At 43.6% G+C, this 15,848-nt stretch overlaps 1 protein-coding gene across 2 annotated transcripts in view; it reads right to left on the bottom strand.

Moving 5' to 3' along the window:
• The window catches only part of atxn7 (ataxin 7), a 30,906-nt gene that overhangs the window by 10,863 nt on the left and 4,195 nt on the right, over window positions 1-15,848 (bottom strand). Inside the window, exons 1-4 of one of the 2 annotated variants that reach the window (XM_080845428.1) lie at window positions 9,045-9,154; window positions 8,581-8,787; window positions 8,342-8,404; window positions 3,453-3,557 (exon numbers count right to left, since the gene is read on the bottom strand). In XM_080845428.1, coding sequence (XP_080701554.1) covers window positions 3,453-3,557; window positions 8,342-8,404; window positions 8,581-8,779 — 367 coding nt within the window. In that variant the 5' untranslated portion in view covers window positions 8,780-8,787; window positions 9,045-9,154. Of the gene's footprint in view, window positions 1-3,452; window positions 3,558-8,341; window positions 8,405-8,580; window positions 8,788-9,044; window positions 9,155-15,848 lie in introns of those variants that run through there. The other variant, XM_080845427.1, reaches the window with a different exon arrangement.

The following is a 15,848-nucleotide window of genomic DNA, read 5'->3' as shown; positions in this document are numbered from 1 at the left end:
ACTCCAAAAGGGTGCTTTCACCACAGGTCTGACACCGTTGTTTCAGTCGCTCACGTGACCTGTGGTCTCTCTTCCTCATCCTCATTTTGTAAGAGGCGCTGCCGGAATGTCAATACTTCTTTCAACAAGATGCGAAATTAAATATCAATCAGCATCAAACTGCCAGTGACAGCAAATTAAATTTTAGGGTGGCACTCAGGGTGGCCTATCAGTTATCCGGGTGCCACCCAGAATACCCCTCTGGCTCCGCCACTGTGCCTGACGCCTGCACTACATCTCTCCCTGCTGCCGAACGTGACCGCCATTACTAAGGTCCTGACAGATGAAGAAAGACAGAAACACTAGACATTGACAACGTGAAGTCACTGGCAAAGCCAACAACCTCCAGGAGGGAGAGCCTTGGCAGCATGCCAGGGAAGTGATCTCCAACGTCACTGAAGCCCAAATCAACAAAAGGGGGCCTAACCAGGCCATCGCACGACCACACTGCCCCGCTATCCTGCACAGTGTGCAGCGGAGCAATCCGAGACGACAGGCGCTCGCTGGGACGGCAGTCTCCGAAGGGCTTCCTTTGGCTAATTGTGGGCCGACATGTTTACAGGGGATACTGTTATCGGAGGATCAATGGAGGACTGAGCCATGCCAAATATCCGTCGGAGCAAATGTGCCAGTAATTACAAAGTGGCACCCTATCTGATATTTTGGCACATTCGCAGACACTCTGTCAGTGGAGCTGTAAAGGCAGACTGGGGGTGTTCATTTCACGCAGGCCTGAGCATTAAAGAGCCTACCCCCACCCCCACCCCCAACCTCCTTCCAACAAACACCAGAGTGCAGTCCAGCAAAAGCCAGAGCAACTGGGAGGAAGTGATGGTGTGAGGGTGTGTGTGTGGGGGGGTAGTCTTTGTTCCTCGCGTTCATAAATTAATGAATAAAACACAAACACAGGCTGCTGGCTGAAACTACCGCCCTGCTGCTCCCACTGCTGAGCAAGAGAGCTCGAGCACCATCACAGTTGTCTCCTACGTACGACATACGGATTGGCCTCCACACGGCATCTACCAGCCTTTAAGAAAGTTGGTCTCTCAGCGTGAGTGCTTACAGAGATGCATCACAAAAGACTGAGCAACACACGCAAGCTTCTTCTAATGGACTCAGATCCGAGGAACTCACCGCACAGATGTGTGGGCAAGAGAATAATGTTGTAATGCAAATCACACACACACACACTCACGCACCAAGCACTGACCGTCAACATAGATCTTTTCTTTTCCCCTATTTTTTTTGGGTGGCGACCATAATGCGAGTCTCACCCTTTAGAAACGCGATGAATGCCAACTGGGCAGAGTCTCTGCTTCAACAAGAGGCGTTTTTTGGGAAGAAAGGCTTTTTCGGAGGCCAACACAACAGGCTGCATGAAATTGTCCTGGCTTATTCACAATCATTTGTGGACTTCTGTGATACCAGGGGTCTAGTTTCAATGGGCAACGCTGTTCATCAAATCACCAGAGAGAATCAGTGTGATTCTGTGATTGAAAATAGTCACGGCAAGTAAAAAGTGTGCGCCAAGCACGTGGCTTGTTCTGCCACTTCTGACATAAGTGAGACGGGAGGCCACAGCAACACAGTATTGCACACAGTATTTCATAAAAAGAATAAAATACACTTTTCAATACAGTCTCTACCAAGGTTACACCACAACTACACATTCCTGGCAGTCCATGCCAATGAATGAAAATGCTGCCTGACTGACTAACTATGTGGTCACATAAAGCAATGTGCTAGCCTATATACAGAGCAATTGCTTTACTTCATACCATCGCCCCCAGGGCATGTGTGTCATTGTGTCTCCCCCTTGTGGGCACAAACGAGATAAAGCAGGGGAAACCCCACACTGTGGTGAAGAAACATAAACAATTTTACCCCCTTTTCCCAATCAAATCACCACAGCCAAAACACACACACACACACACACACACACACACACACACACACACACACACACACACACACACACACACACCTACCTATCCTTATTCAGGGTGAAGGTCTAGTATGCAAGTATGTATCTAGCGTGCTTATTTTCTGTGTTAACACCTCACAGCGTAACTCCTGAAGCATGTGTTTTTGAACTAACAAGAAAGCTAATACTCTCTCTCCTTCTGTGGGACGACTTTTCACAGTTTTTTCTTTATTTACAATGTTCTCCACTGTACTCCAAATGCTACTTTCATCTGAAAAGCCTTTCAGATGAGTCAACAGCACACTCCACAGAATCATAGCTCAGGGGGACATGTTCCTGAACTACAGCACCACCGCCGCCATAATGCTCCTTCTCTCTCTCTCCTTCCCCCCCCTCTCTCTCTCTCTCTTCTTCTCTCTCGAGGTTGGCAGCAGAGGCCTGCACAGCTGGTGGCACTGACCTTCACTGTGGGCCCGATACCTGCTGAAGTGCTGAGACGCAGCGAAAACACAGCGAAACGCAGCAGAAATCCTCTGGGCTCCAGAGCAGGAGCTGCCACACACCGCCACAGGATAATTCACAGTCGGGGTGTCCTTCCCCTCTTTTCATTCGGCTTTTTGACTTGCAAGAGACGCACGACTACAAGGGCAACTACAAGACCAGTGAGTTCTGCAAGGCTGCAACCTTCTACCAGAGCCACACAACTGCATAACTGAGGACTGAGTGTACAGAGGTACTGGTATGGTTGACTATGGGAATCCCACCAGCCTGGTAACACTGCCAGGGAGAGCCATGCTACACCGAGGCCTGCCAGAGAAGAGACAGGCCTGGCTCAGGGGGGGGTGCCTCCAGGGAGTTAGCATCCGCTGGTCTAGGCCCTATCGAGTGGCAACTCACACCACTTCACAGATGAGAAGAGTTGCCCAAATGCTTAAGAAGAACATGTTCCCAAGCGCAATCTTTTCCTTTTTTTTTTTAATGACTTGCATGGCAAACGATCCCTTGATTCTTAGATCCATTATTCATCAAACCTCCTTCTTTGCATGCCGGGGTCAACAAAGCCGACCGATTAAGACCGGCTCTCGGGCTGGCATTCGCGACGTTTGACACCTCACAGACAAGGGCCTTACATGATAAAAAAACACAATATATTCAAATAACCCCGCGTGGAGAGATCCATCCACTAAAAGAGGCACATCAAATATTAACTTGAGAATTGTAAACAGAACTCTCTGGTGGTGGAAATCAAAGGCTTGCTTCCCCCCACCCCCATGGCTGTGTAAGCAGAGATGAGAGCAGAGGTATGGGAGAGGAATGGAAGGCAGCCTCTGTGCGTGCGTGTGTGTGTGTGTGTGTGTGTCTGTCTGGTGTGTTTTTAAATTCCCGCATGTGTGATTAGACTCCAGTCTGCTTAAGCCTAGTGTGAGGGAACTCCCTGAGCAGTAAGGGTGTGGCATGGTGTGCGATGTAGGGAGGGGAGGGGACTTACCGTAGTGTGCTTGAAAGGCCTGGGGCTTCACCACCTGGCTGCAGTGGCTGCACATTACCAGGTAGAAGTCGTCCTGCGCTGGGCACTGGCCGAATATGGGCATGTCTGCATCCACAGGGTCAAAAGGCAAAACAAAAATAAACAATCGCATTAGATGAACAGATATTTAAAGCAGACAAGCCTTACTAGTAAGCCTTACTTGTTGCTTCCAGCTTTGCAGTTTATTCATGAAAATGCTCGGATAACACGAATAACTCACAAATGGGGTACCCTCACAGAAGTCAAATGATCATTAGAATGCACACCAGAGTGGCGGCATGATTTCACTGAGCCAAAAGATCTGAGGCCTTCGGGGGGAAGGGGTGATTGACAGGACTTAAGCGACACTGGTGGAGACACTGGCCTCCAGACATACTCAAGGTTCACACGGATGAGAATTATTGATAAATAAATGTTGGAATTACAGACAGGGATGTGGCGACCTGTGTGGACTAACTCCGAAGTGTGTGATTGTGTGTGTGTGTGTGTGTGTGTGTGTGTGTGTGTGTGTGTGTGTGTTAGTTATGTGTTGCACTGCGCATGCATGTGTGTGTATGTGTGTTTTTTTCTTTGACCACTCTCCGACAACAGGAAGTGATTGACCACTGTGCATAAGCAGACAGCACACGCAGAGGCCCTTACCGATACCATTCTTAGGTTGTTGGGTTGTTTTTTTCAGAGAGCAGGAAGCGAGTGAAATGATAAGCAGAAAGAGGAGACAGCTCCAGAATTCCAAAGGTTGCCTGAGGAGCACGCCCGCCACAAACAGGAGTGGACTCAGTTGGCACAGAACGAGAACAAGAACGTGAGGAGGGAGGGAGGGATGGAGAGGGTAGGGTGGCGAAAAAAAGAGAGAAAGCAGTAGAGTTGCTGCTGTTAAATTCTGGTGTATTTCAGAGGTTTAGCACACAGGAACATGTTGCGAAACGCAGCAAGTTTTCAGTCTTCATATCTGGAGTGTGCCCCTCCATGGGCTGTGGAGCAAAGGAAAAGTTCCTGCCAAAAGAAAAGGAAGCTCTTCTGCCAGAGGTGCATGTAAGCACAGGAGAAAAAAAAGAAAGACATAAAAACAGAATCTTCCTTTTCTGGGGTAATAAGTATCTGACTCCTGGGTGTCATAGCTTCTTGCCTGGGTTCTGCCTGATTTAGTTAGAATAAAACATTATAAGCATGTTTAAGCAATAACCATGCAGTATTAATCATCCAGAATAATGGGTCACCAATCACCTGTACCATCACTGGTACATGACATGATACTGCTTATTTTTGAATCTAATGACATTAGCAGGATTCATTCATTTATGTTATTAGAAGGTCATTACAGACAGAAATAAAGTTAAACTGCTGAATAAAGAGTGTGGGGTCTTACAATGGCCACTATCCACAACCAGAATCTCCCCATAGCACAAAAAGATGCAAGCTGAAAGACAACCCCTACCAACATTCGCAGTCATCTGAAGAGGCACTGCAAATTACGCAGAGTAATTAACAGGCTGGCTGAGTGGCGGCAGGCTCATCCACCGGCTGCCAGCACCTCCGAACAGAGCCCTGAGGACCCTCCAGAACGTGGGACCTCCCCGACACCATTAAGTCTTTACCCAAGCTTACCTTGGCTCTTCTGTTAATCATCGTCAGCCTGAGGATTAGCCACTGAAATGACCCGCTCTCAACGCAAGCTAATTGTCCAGCTCCACTCAACAAAAACATGTCAAATACCACCTTGGCTGCTCTCAGGCATGGCAGCACTTGAGCACTTCTCTTGGTCCCCACGCCAGAGCTTGGACAGTGTCATGAGGATGCGAAAATGCCCCCCCCCCCCCGAGAACGCAAATGACTATCAAATGCAAATGATCTGATACTCACTTAAGTGGGGCATCGGTTCTTAGAGGCCTACCATTGCATCACAGAACGGGAGATGGTTCATTAAAAGAAAAAATAAATAGCCTACAAAATGAACAAAAACTAAAATATGTATACTAGAAGGGGCTAAATCATTCATACATAATCAAATAGAATAGCAACATAGTAATGTTGTGGTATTGGACAGAATTTGCACAATTCCAAATCCTTCAGGTGAATTTGTCCACACACACGCACCTCACAGAACAAAGCCAGCTGTTCTTCACGTGAACCAGGGCCATTTTACTTTTTTTATCTAGCTGATGGGAGGAGAGTACAAACGCGAGGGAGAAATCGAGAGAAAGAATAAGAAAGAGAGGAAGGCCCGCGCGAGTGAGAAAATCCAGATAATTTCACCGTCCCCTCGTTGTCAGTGATGAACGATCTGGGTAGAGCAGCAGCCAGCAGCGTGGCCGTTGCAGAGAGGGAGGCAGCCCATACCCCCCCACCCCACCCGCTCCAACTCTCTCCAGCCTGGTGTCCAGCCTCCCAGCTCTTCCTCTTCATCTGCCTCCTGCCCGCCTGACAGCATGCCCACACCGTCCAACTAGTGGGGAATAATCAATGAGATCACACCTAGCACTGGCTAACTCATCGATGAGCCAGTCCTTTAGTCACGTTCCACAGATAACTGTGCTCAGGGGGGGTCGTGTGAGTGTGTGTCCGCCGTGTGCCTGAGTGAGTGTGTATTTGCGTGTAGATACGTTAGAGCGTGTGTATGTTCATGTCTCCCTTTGTGTGTGGGAGACGAGAACGTCTGTACGAACAAGGGGGAAAGGAGAGGGAGGGAGAGAGAGAGTGAGTCACAACAGAGGTGTAGTCATCCATGGAGGGTCAATGAGAACGTTCCCATTTCAGCATCCAGGATCCAACTGAACGACCAATACTGAGGAGTGGGATCCCAGACACGGTAGGCACACGTTGGCAAACATCATCCACGTAGCCAACTTAAAAAAAACGGGACTGTGATTTGAAACAGAGGTGATTTCGCCACTCAGGCCTTCCGATCACCTAAATGAGTTAAAAAAAAATATATAAAAAAATACTTGCAAAAACACTTAGGCAATTCCTGTTTGGCACGAATCACTGGATTAATGCTAGATGTTCATCATCCAGAGACAAAGAGGTGTAGCATTCCTCAATTCACAGGCTCGGGCATTACGCCACAGGATCAGAGCACTGTGGCTACCACAACACGCACGTCGGGTCCGTAACTTGCCAATCCCTTCCCGCTCATGGAGCTCCCAGGGAAGCCTGCCTGCCTGCCTTTTTCAAAACAAAACATCTCGAAAGTGAAAGCGAAACAAGAACGTTCTGGGACGCCAATTCGACGCACGACGGGAAGAGTGTGCAGCGATGCATTATTTAACCCTCATCACCTCAGGCACCTCCAGGGAATAACAGCTTCCAGAGCTGACACTCTCAAAATGAAGAACTCATCACCTTCAAAGAGCCAGAAGACAGACATCCTGTGACAACAGATCGGTGTGCCTTAACCACTACCACTTCATGGAGATAAGAGAAAGCATGCCTAACAGAAAAAGATAAAGACAAACAGACAGACAGAAAGGCAGAGAGACAGAAATGCAGAGGGAGGGGGAGAGAGAGCGAAAGAGAGATGGATAAACCAGACAGGTTCTGCCTTGCCACAGTTTTTGAGAGACTTCTAGGATTCAAATGATTTGCTCAGAATTTTGCAATGTCGCCGCAGCAAACACACACTGCCTCTATTGTTTGCCGGTGCAAATGCATGGTTAGATAAGTGCCATGGCAAGTACAGTATGTAACCTCTTTCTCCTCTCAGCTCAGGACTCCTGATGGAGATGCCAGTATGGAGCACACTCCTGGCATGGGAAAGTGGGTGTTCATGAATTACTTCAACCACATGAATCACCTCGTACATCTTAAGAACACGCAATGACTCACAGTACCACTAATTACCTGGATGCAGTCATATCAGTGCGTGATTCATTCAAAATGTTATGTGATTCATAGTTTTTTGATGGCGCTTTTAATGCCACGTGTCTCTTTACAAATGTATTTCTTCTCCCTCCCATACAATGATGCCATAACCCTCCACTGAAACCACCCCAACTGTACCCAGACCATCCAGAGTAATGGAGGAAGACATGTTTGAAGGGCCTGACATGGGCAACATTATCTGACTGTTATTATGAGAGGTTTGATCTTGTCCACAGTTTTATAAATGTTTCAACATGGTTTAAAATGTACCCCCAGAATTCCAGAATTCCACCCGTCATTGTCCAATAGCAGTTTAAAATAATGCATTTGAACAACCTTACTAAATTCCAACATTATGGAATTGCTGGTCGAAACCTTTTTCCATGTTAGATACATACATGTCTGAGATTATTTTGTGTGCATGGGTTTGTGTGTTGGGGGGGGGGGGATATTGTGTACCCTTTTAAGAAATCACAAAGGCCAACATGCATCTATGTCTGCCAACAAAGCGCTGCACCACTTCCCCATCATAACAGATGAAGGACACATTTAAACACCTTTTAAACTGAATGGCTTTTTTGACATATAAAATCCTATTTATAAGGTCTGGTTAAATATAAAAGGTCTTCCTCTGGGTAGGATTAAAAACTAACAAACTAATTTGCTGATTTTTTTGCTTGTCAGTGAAAACTTTTGCTTATAACACAACTGGCGTCCTACTGACAGGCTTTGTGACACCTTGGCTACAGTTTTAAGTTTGAAACTGCTGCTGTCAGTATAGTGTTCCACTCCTTGATAAATAGCAGGGCATAGGTTTTTTTAAATACACTGTGAACAAATCCATCACATATTTTGTAACTTGTGCTTGCAGTGCGTCAATTAGGCCCGTCTGTAAGTATGATGCACTTGTTTTACAGAGAGCCGCCGGTGCAGGTTAAATGTGCGAAGCACCAAAACAAACACACACCTTTGCCCAGTAAAGCACTCACCGTCTCTGCAGAGCCGCATGGCTTCTCGATTTTTCCCGCACTCTTTCAAACTTTCCTCCGAATCTGCACATAAAACAGGCGATCAGATTCAGTTAGATAAATAGTTACACTTGCTTGCCCGTGCTGTTGCTACCAGTAGCGTTTGTTAATGTTCCCTAACTGCACGTAATCAGCAAAAGCTGTCGATCTTCGTGTACTGTTTATATAAACAAATCGGCTATTCGCGCACGACTACTCACCGTCGATCCCGTGCAGTTTGACAGCATCGACCCAGTTGCTCCAAGGCTGTCCCAGTATGATTTCTGGACTAGGCAGGGATCTACGCTCCGCACCAGTCGCCATTGCTGTGGAGGCTTCTCCCCGCTGGAGCTGCTGCTTTAGCTGCCTGGCCGCTTTGCGCTGCTCCCCCCTGACGTCATCATCGGCCCTTTCCGACATTCTTTCCGCTACAATGTAACAAAACAGCAGGCAGCGTTTAAGGTGGTTAACAGGAATACTTCATTGATCGACACATATCAAACCGCATGTTTTATTAACATCGATGCATTGTAAATTCCTAACGAGCATGGCCGAGCGTCAGTTCGGCTAAATCCCCCTTGTTTTGACAGAGGCAATCCATAGTATACCCAATGGCGCTCTTCGTTACATACATTCGGGGCAATGGCAGATTTCTGAGATAAAACTTTAAGGAGGAACTACTAACTTCAATCAACTGACGTGTGCGGGAAACCCTGAGGATCCGGGTCAATCACTCGAGCCCTAGACATTCTGCGTTATCTTGCGGAGAACATGACGCTAACAATGTAAGTGGCAAAGATGGCAAAACTTCATTGAGCACACTTGAGGAAGTGTGGCGATTTCGGAAATATCTCTCGTCATGCCACTGTAAATTCCCCCGCATAGTTATTTGATATCCCTTCATCTATTGGCTCGCATGGTCGACGAAAATTGGCTGACTTGACAAGGGTTCAGTTGAGCAAGTGAGCTGAAAACTAGCGTTAATTCATTCAACATTGCTCCCAGGCGACTTCAAAAAGAATCAAAAAAGATACCGTTGACCGAAGAGTTCATTGACTGACTAAGAAATCCATGTTGTTCAAAGGGTGTGAAGGATACTGAAATTTCACTTGCCCCCATCACAAGGCTTTTAAGTATTATGTCAGTTCACATTTTAGTTATATTTTGTTTCTGTGTGATTTTGCCACCAAGGACTGTCAATCATACTCAACTGGCTTCACACCAAGGGCGTAGGTTTGGTCTCAGCATTGGTAGGGACACTGCCTGGCAGACCCCCCCACCCCCAACATAAATAAAAAAATGTAGTTGATGTTATATTTAACAGGCAAACTTTATTAGAATATATTAACATTTGTGTACTAACTTGTGGAACCTGGAACTGATTTAAACATAATAAGAATAATAAACCCTTAGTTTAAATAAAAAACAAAACGTTCTCCACATTTCTTGACATCACATGTTTTTGTTGTCCTTTTTGGATATCTCAAACATGAGTAAGACCTCATCTGAAGCCCTGATGGTCCAGCTGCTTGTTCCTCAACCTGCACTACTAAATAATAAAGGTTTATTTTAAAGTATATCAGTCACTGCATGCCTACCATAATGGTAATGGTACGCTATGGTGCATACAGTATACACACACACACACACACAAATATATATATTAGTAAATAATAAACAGTTGCAAACATTAACATTATAATGATAACCATTGCAACATAATGCCTTAAAACGCAAGAGTAAGCCTGCAAATAAAGATCTTTAAAGGTGATGTTGTGTAACAATGCTGCTACCAAAATATTCTAGAGTGCTCTTTAGTTGCTACTAAATAATAACACGCCGTGCCTTTGCACTTGCCCATTCATCTAGTATTGCATCATGCCAACAGATAGCCTGTATGTTTGACAGCACAGCTAACATGAACCACTGATCTAAAAAAAAACGAACATTTTATTTTGAGATCAGTGACATGAACAGCTAATGGTAACCATGGTAACCAAGTTACGTTTCCAGCTTCCTGTTAGTTACTGTGAATGCTACCAGAGCCCTTCTGCCACCTTATATTTACCAGTTGTTATTTTTGCCTTAATAAAATTGAGATGTGTCATACATGGGATTGGTACAGTAGGGGTTTAACCAAAATCTAAATGTAGCTATCATCAGCCTAACTGATGAGGCTTAAGCTAGCCATAAACCCCCATTTGGCTGCTACATTTCTATGTTAGCAAACGCTAGCTAGCCTGCTGTTAACATTAATTGCAAGCCTCCAAGCACAAACGTAAAGTCACCTTAAAACCTACCTGTTGCCTTTCACCATCCACTTATTTAATTGCTGTCGCATCCCCTGACATGTCTTCTCCTTTTCCCTCTTTCATTTTCTGTTCCCAAAGCTCCCAACAGCTTTTTTGCTTTATCCATCTTCCATCCAACCAACTCACTACTCGTAGCTTAGTTCGAACTGCTTGTGTGTTTAGCGGTCACGGCCTCACGCGCCCTCTTCTATGTCAAAATTCTATTATGGAATCTTAAGAGATAAGGCGCCTACTCTAGCCTGTTTAGTCCTCTAAAATGTTATAAAATTAAGGAATTGCAGAAATGATTTAGAAACGCACAACAGCAGCTACATATAGAAAATACCCCAAACATGTTTTTTTTTTTTTTTTACCATCGCTTTGGCGCTCCCATGGTGCGGCGCCTCTATGCGCCGCATACAGCGCATACCCACTTTTTGCGCCACTGCCTAGGGATCATATAGGCCTACCAGTTTATAGGTTGACCAGATATGAGTTTGTGAAAAAGAGACACTTCGACTCCTCTCCCGCAACGGAATTTTTGGATGTCATGTACTTTTGTAAACGATGCAACTAGTGGATGCTGCAAGGTGCTTAGTTTTGCCAGATTGGAAATGGCGTATCTTATCAGAGACTCAAAATTATCATATTTGGAGGATGATTATCCTATCTGACAACACTGGGAAAGCGGTCCACCAATGACAGTTCTCTACAGTCAGAGCTAGCGGAAGAAGGGTGATACCCTTTCCAAAACTTGTAAGGACGTAATAACTAGATTGTTATTAAGGCAAAATCCTGGACTTTTTCAGAATCCCGGCCGGACGCATTTTTTAGGTCTCGAAAAGAGATGCCCAGGTAAAAAGACATCTGGTCATCCTCATTATGAGTTGCTAGGCTGCTGGTACTAGACTGAACTAGCATGGTCTAATTAGGTAGGTAGGGTAGCTTATCCTTCTGGCTTCAACAATACGAGATGTAATGCAAGCAAAAATGACATGCTCTACACACTAACAACTTTCAAAACACGTTTCCATTGCACAATGGGTGGCGATTTAGGGTTAGCAGCTTCGCAGTGTGGGTAGTTTTCCGACTAACTAACAGCGACCTGGGCTTTTTGATAGCTCCTTCCTCTATGGGTGGAAAACACTTCTAGCATCTCTTTTCTTTTGAGATGTCTTTTCCCTATCTACAGACCACAAAAGGGTCAAAATATCAATGCTGAGACCAAACGAAATACTGATATGAAGCGTTATTATTTCCTGGCGTATTTAGTAGCTTACCGTATCAGACTACTAGCAGCACTCTTTCAGGATTCACTGAGTGTTTCTGACTCTGCCACTTCAGCCAATTAAATGACAGCATCTTGTCTCACAGGCTCGAGGGCGCATTGGAAAACTTAGAAATGTATTTATAACTCTTCTGGGCGACGAACATTGTATTGATAATAATACGAATGAGTTTGCAAATATATTGTGCAAAATATTTTTTTCTCAAATTAACAAAATATTGGTAGGGACTTTTTTGTCTTTCCCAAACTTTGGTCGTGACTAGTCCCTACCAACCCTATGCAAACCTACGCCCTGGCTTCACACACAAAAATGTAAATCACTTCTAATAGAAACATCTGCTAAATGACATATACATATAAAATGAAATCGCATATTATCTAAAGACTCCCATCTTGCAGATTCTGTGAGGCTTTCACAAATGCCTATCAGGCCTCTGCTGCGGTTGACACTGACAGCCCACACAACTGAGATGCGACACCCACTCAACTTACCCACACAGTCCTTTAAATTGTGTGCATCACGATACTAACAACACTAGCAATATATGTGCTTACTTCTTCACGATCCAGCTCTTGTATTAGCAAGTGTAAACCACAAGGAACGCACTCAGACTGTGCCACATTAAACGTCACATTTGATGCAGTACCTTGAGGCATAGCCAGTGGTTCTGCCACTTGCTGATGTTTATGTGGTTTTTAATCTGAGTGAGGGCTAATCAGTGACTTGAGAGAATTAATATTTTAGGCTCTTCAGTGAACTTCTAGATTAGCCTACCACTGCCATTGTCCACCACCAGAGTTGAGAGTAACAAGTCTCATTCGGTGTTGCGTAATTCAATTACAAAATTAATGTAATTGTAATGCGTTACAGTTCATGATTACAAATATGTGATTAAATTACAGTTAGTTATTAAGAAGTTGGTGATTACAAAAGAGGTTACCTGAATATATTCTTTTCGGTAATAAACTTTAAAAGCTTATATGGAGAATTAACATTCATTCTGTTGCTTTGCATCCATTCATTCGGCAGTATGTGCTCAAATTCTGAGCGATGTTCTGGATAGGTTCTCTTGTTTGAGTTTGCACTGCCTCTCGTCAGCAGCAATCAAATTTAATAGGTTACCTTTGGTGGAGTAATTAAAAATAATAAAATTACTAATTACAATTTAACAGGGTAACTAGTAATCTGTATTACATTTCAAAAGTAACCTTCCCAACATGGTCCACCGCTACAGGACGCTGTCATGAATTCAGAAGGTCTTTAACACGTCAGTAAATTCAGAGATGCAGTTGTTGTTGTGTGTACAGATGATGGCTAGTCATCAATTTCTACACCTAAACATATATATTATCTTTTAGTACACTAACATTAACTTGGGAGACTTTGTTTTTGTTTGGATGCTGTGGATTACTGAATAACATTTTAATAAAGCAACGGACACTTGCATCTCCAGGCTACCCTGCTGTAATTTAGCAAAAATATTCTGAATGGAATACTGCTTCTGTGTTGTCTAAACAGGCAGTTTTGTGTGCTCTTCAGGAGGCCGAAGATTCCATTATACTATTCTTGTGTAGAACTGCCATCAGTCTTTTGTGCTTGCTAATAAACAAGGAATTGAAAGAATACCTGTAGTAATAGCATGACTAAGAAAAAGAATCAAGAGGAACCTGGTACAAGAGCACGTTAAGGTAATAACAGGTGCTTTTCCACTGGAGGAACTGCCCCTTAAGGACATATTTCAGGATCATTTTAGATGACGAAATAAGTACCTACTTCGGGGTAAGTGCTTCTGAGCTAAGTAGTGGTTGACGCTTATTGGTTAACCTCAACATGAATGAAAGACAACAAGTGCCATTTTTAGTTGTCATGATAAGGTCACTGACTGAACATGTAAACAAGCGTCAGCTGAAATATAATTGAATTAACAACTCAACAGTGGTGCTGGTATCTTCATTTATCAAGTACAAACCCAAATCAGAAAAAGTTGGGACGGTATGAAAAATGCAAATAAAAAATATAAAGCAGTGATTTAAAAATTTACCTTGACTTGTATTTCATTGCAGACAGTATGAACGCAAGATATTTCATGTTTTGTCTGGTCAACTTCATTTGATTTGTAAATATAAATCCATTCCTGCCATTCAGGCCTGCAACACATTCCAAAAAAAGTTGGGACGGGGGCAATTAAGGGGTAGTAATAAAATAAAAATGATGTGATTTGAAACAAGTGATGTGAACAGGTCATTGTAATCATGATTTGGTACATAAGCAGCATCCAAGAAAGGCCTAGTCCTTTAGGAGCAAAGATGGGCCGAGGATCGCCAGTTTGCCAACAGATGCTTGAGCAAATAATTGAAATGTTTAAATACAAACACTCAAACATATTCTTAAGTGTCTTCTTAAATATCTTCTTACGGTCTTTGAAAGACCAATTTAAGAAAATATTTTATTTATTTTAGGACATCACAATGCCTCGTAGAATCATGACTATAAATGTGAAACGAAATTTTAAATTATACAAATATTCTCGTATTTATTATTAGTATTTATCATTATAATTCCAGATTTGTTCCTGAAACTGCGTAAGTTTCTTCTTAACTGCGTTCGAGAATGAGGCCCAATGTTTCTCAAAGAAACATAGGAAGGGATCTGGATATTTTACCCTCCACGGTGCATAACAAAATTAAAAGTTTCAAGGAATCTCGAGGAATGTCAGTGCGCAAAGGGCAAGGGCGCAAGCCTAAGCTGAATAACCGTGATCTCCGATCCCTCAGACGGCACTGCATCAAGCACTAAAATACGTAGTTACATCCACAAATGCCAGTTAAAACTTTACTGTGCCAAAAGGAAAACTTATGTTAACCGTGTCCAGAAGCGCCATCGACTTCTCTGGCTCAGAGGCATCTGGAATGGAACATCACACAGTGGAAACGTGTATTGTGATCAGACGAATCTGTATTTCAGGTATTTTTTTTAAAGAAATGGACACTGTGTGCTCCGAACCAAAGAAGAAAAGAACCATCCAGACTGTTACCAGCAACAAGTCCAAAAGCAAAGGTTACCTGGCAAAGGTAACTTACACTTCTGTGATGGCACCATAAATGCCGAAAAGTAGAGATTTTGGAGCATCAAATGCAGCCTTCAAGACGTCATCCTTTCTCGGAAAGCCCATGCCTATTTCAACAAGACAATGCAAAACCATATTCTGCATACATTTCAAAGGCATGGCTGAGGAAGAAGGGTGTGCGGGTTCTGGACTGGCCTGCCTGCAGTCCTGACTTGTCCCCAATAGAGAATGTGTGGCACATTTTGAAACGCAAAATACAACAACGAAGACCTTGCAACGTTGCACACCTTAAGTTGGCAAGACTTGTTGGCAGAAAGAATGGGACAAAGTTACACCTGAAATGCTTCTTCACTTGGTGTCTTCAGTCCCTAAACGTCTTTTTAAGTGTTGTGAAAAGGAATGGCAACATTACAAAGTGATAAATGCTTTACTGTCCCAATTTCTTTTTTAAATATATTGCAAGAATCGAAATTGAATTAAGTTTTTATTTTGAAAAAACTATAAAACTCATGATGTAAAACATCAAATAAAGTGCTGTTGTATTGTTTTCAATGTAATACAGGTCGAAGAGAATCCCCAAATCACTTTTTTCAGTTTTAATTTAAATTTAACATACCGTCCCAACTTTTTCTGATTTGGGGTTGTAATAACAGCTTCCATGAAGCCATTTAATCAAGTGTTAGCAGATTAACAGCAAAATTCAACTGCTGACTCGACTAGGGATGCACCGATCCGCTTTTTTCACCTCCGATACCGATACCTGAGGTTTAGTATTGGCCGATACCGATCCGATACCGATATAAAAAAAAAATGCGCAAAACTATGGTAACTGTGTGTATGTG

Source organism: Sprattus sprattus, assembly GCF_963457725.1.
Source record: "Sprattus sprattus genome assembly, chromosome: 10".
NCBI lineage: Eukaryota > Metazoa > Chordata > Actinopteri > Clupeiformes > Clupeidae > Sprattus > Sprattus sprattus.
The sequence above is the reverse complement of the archived record's forward strand: the minus strand, read 5'-3'. Positions and strand labels throughout refer to the sequence as shown.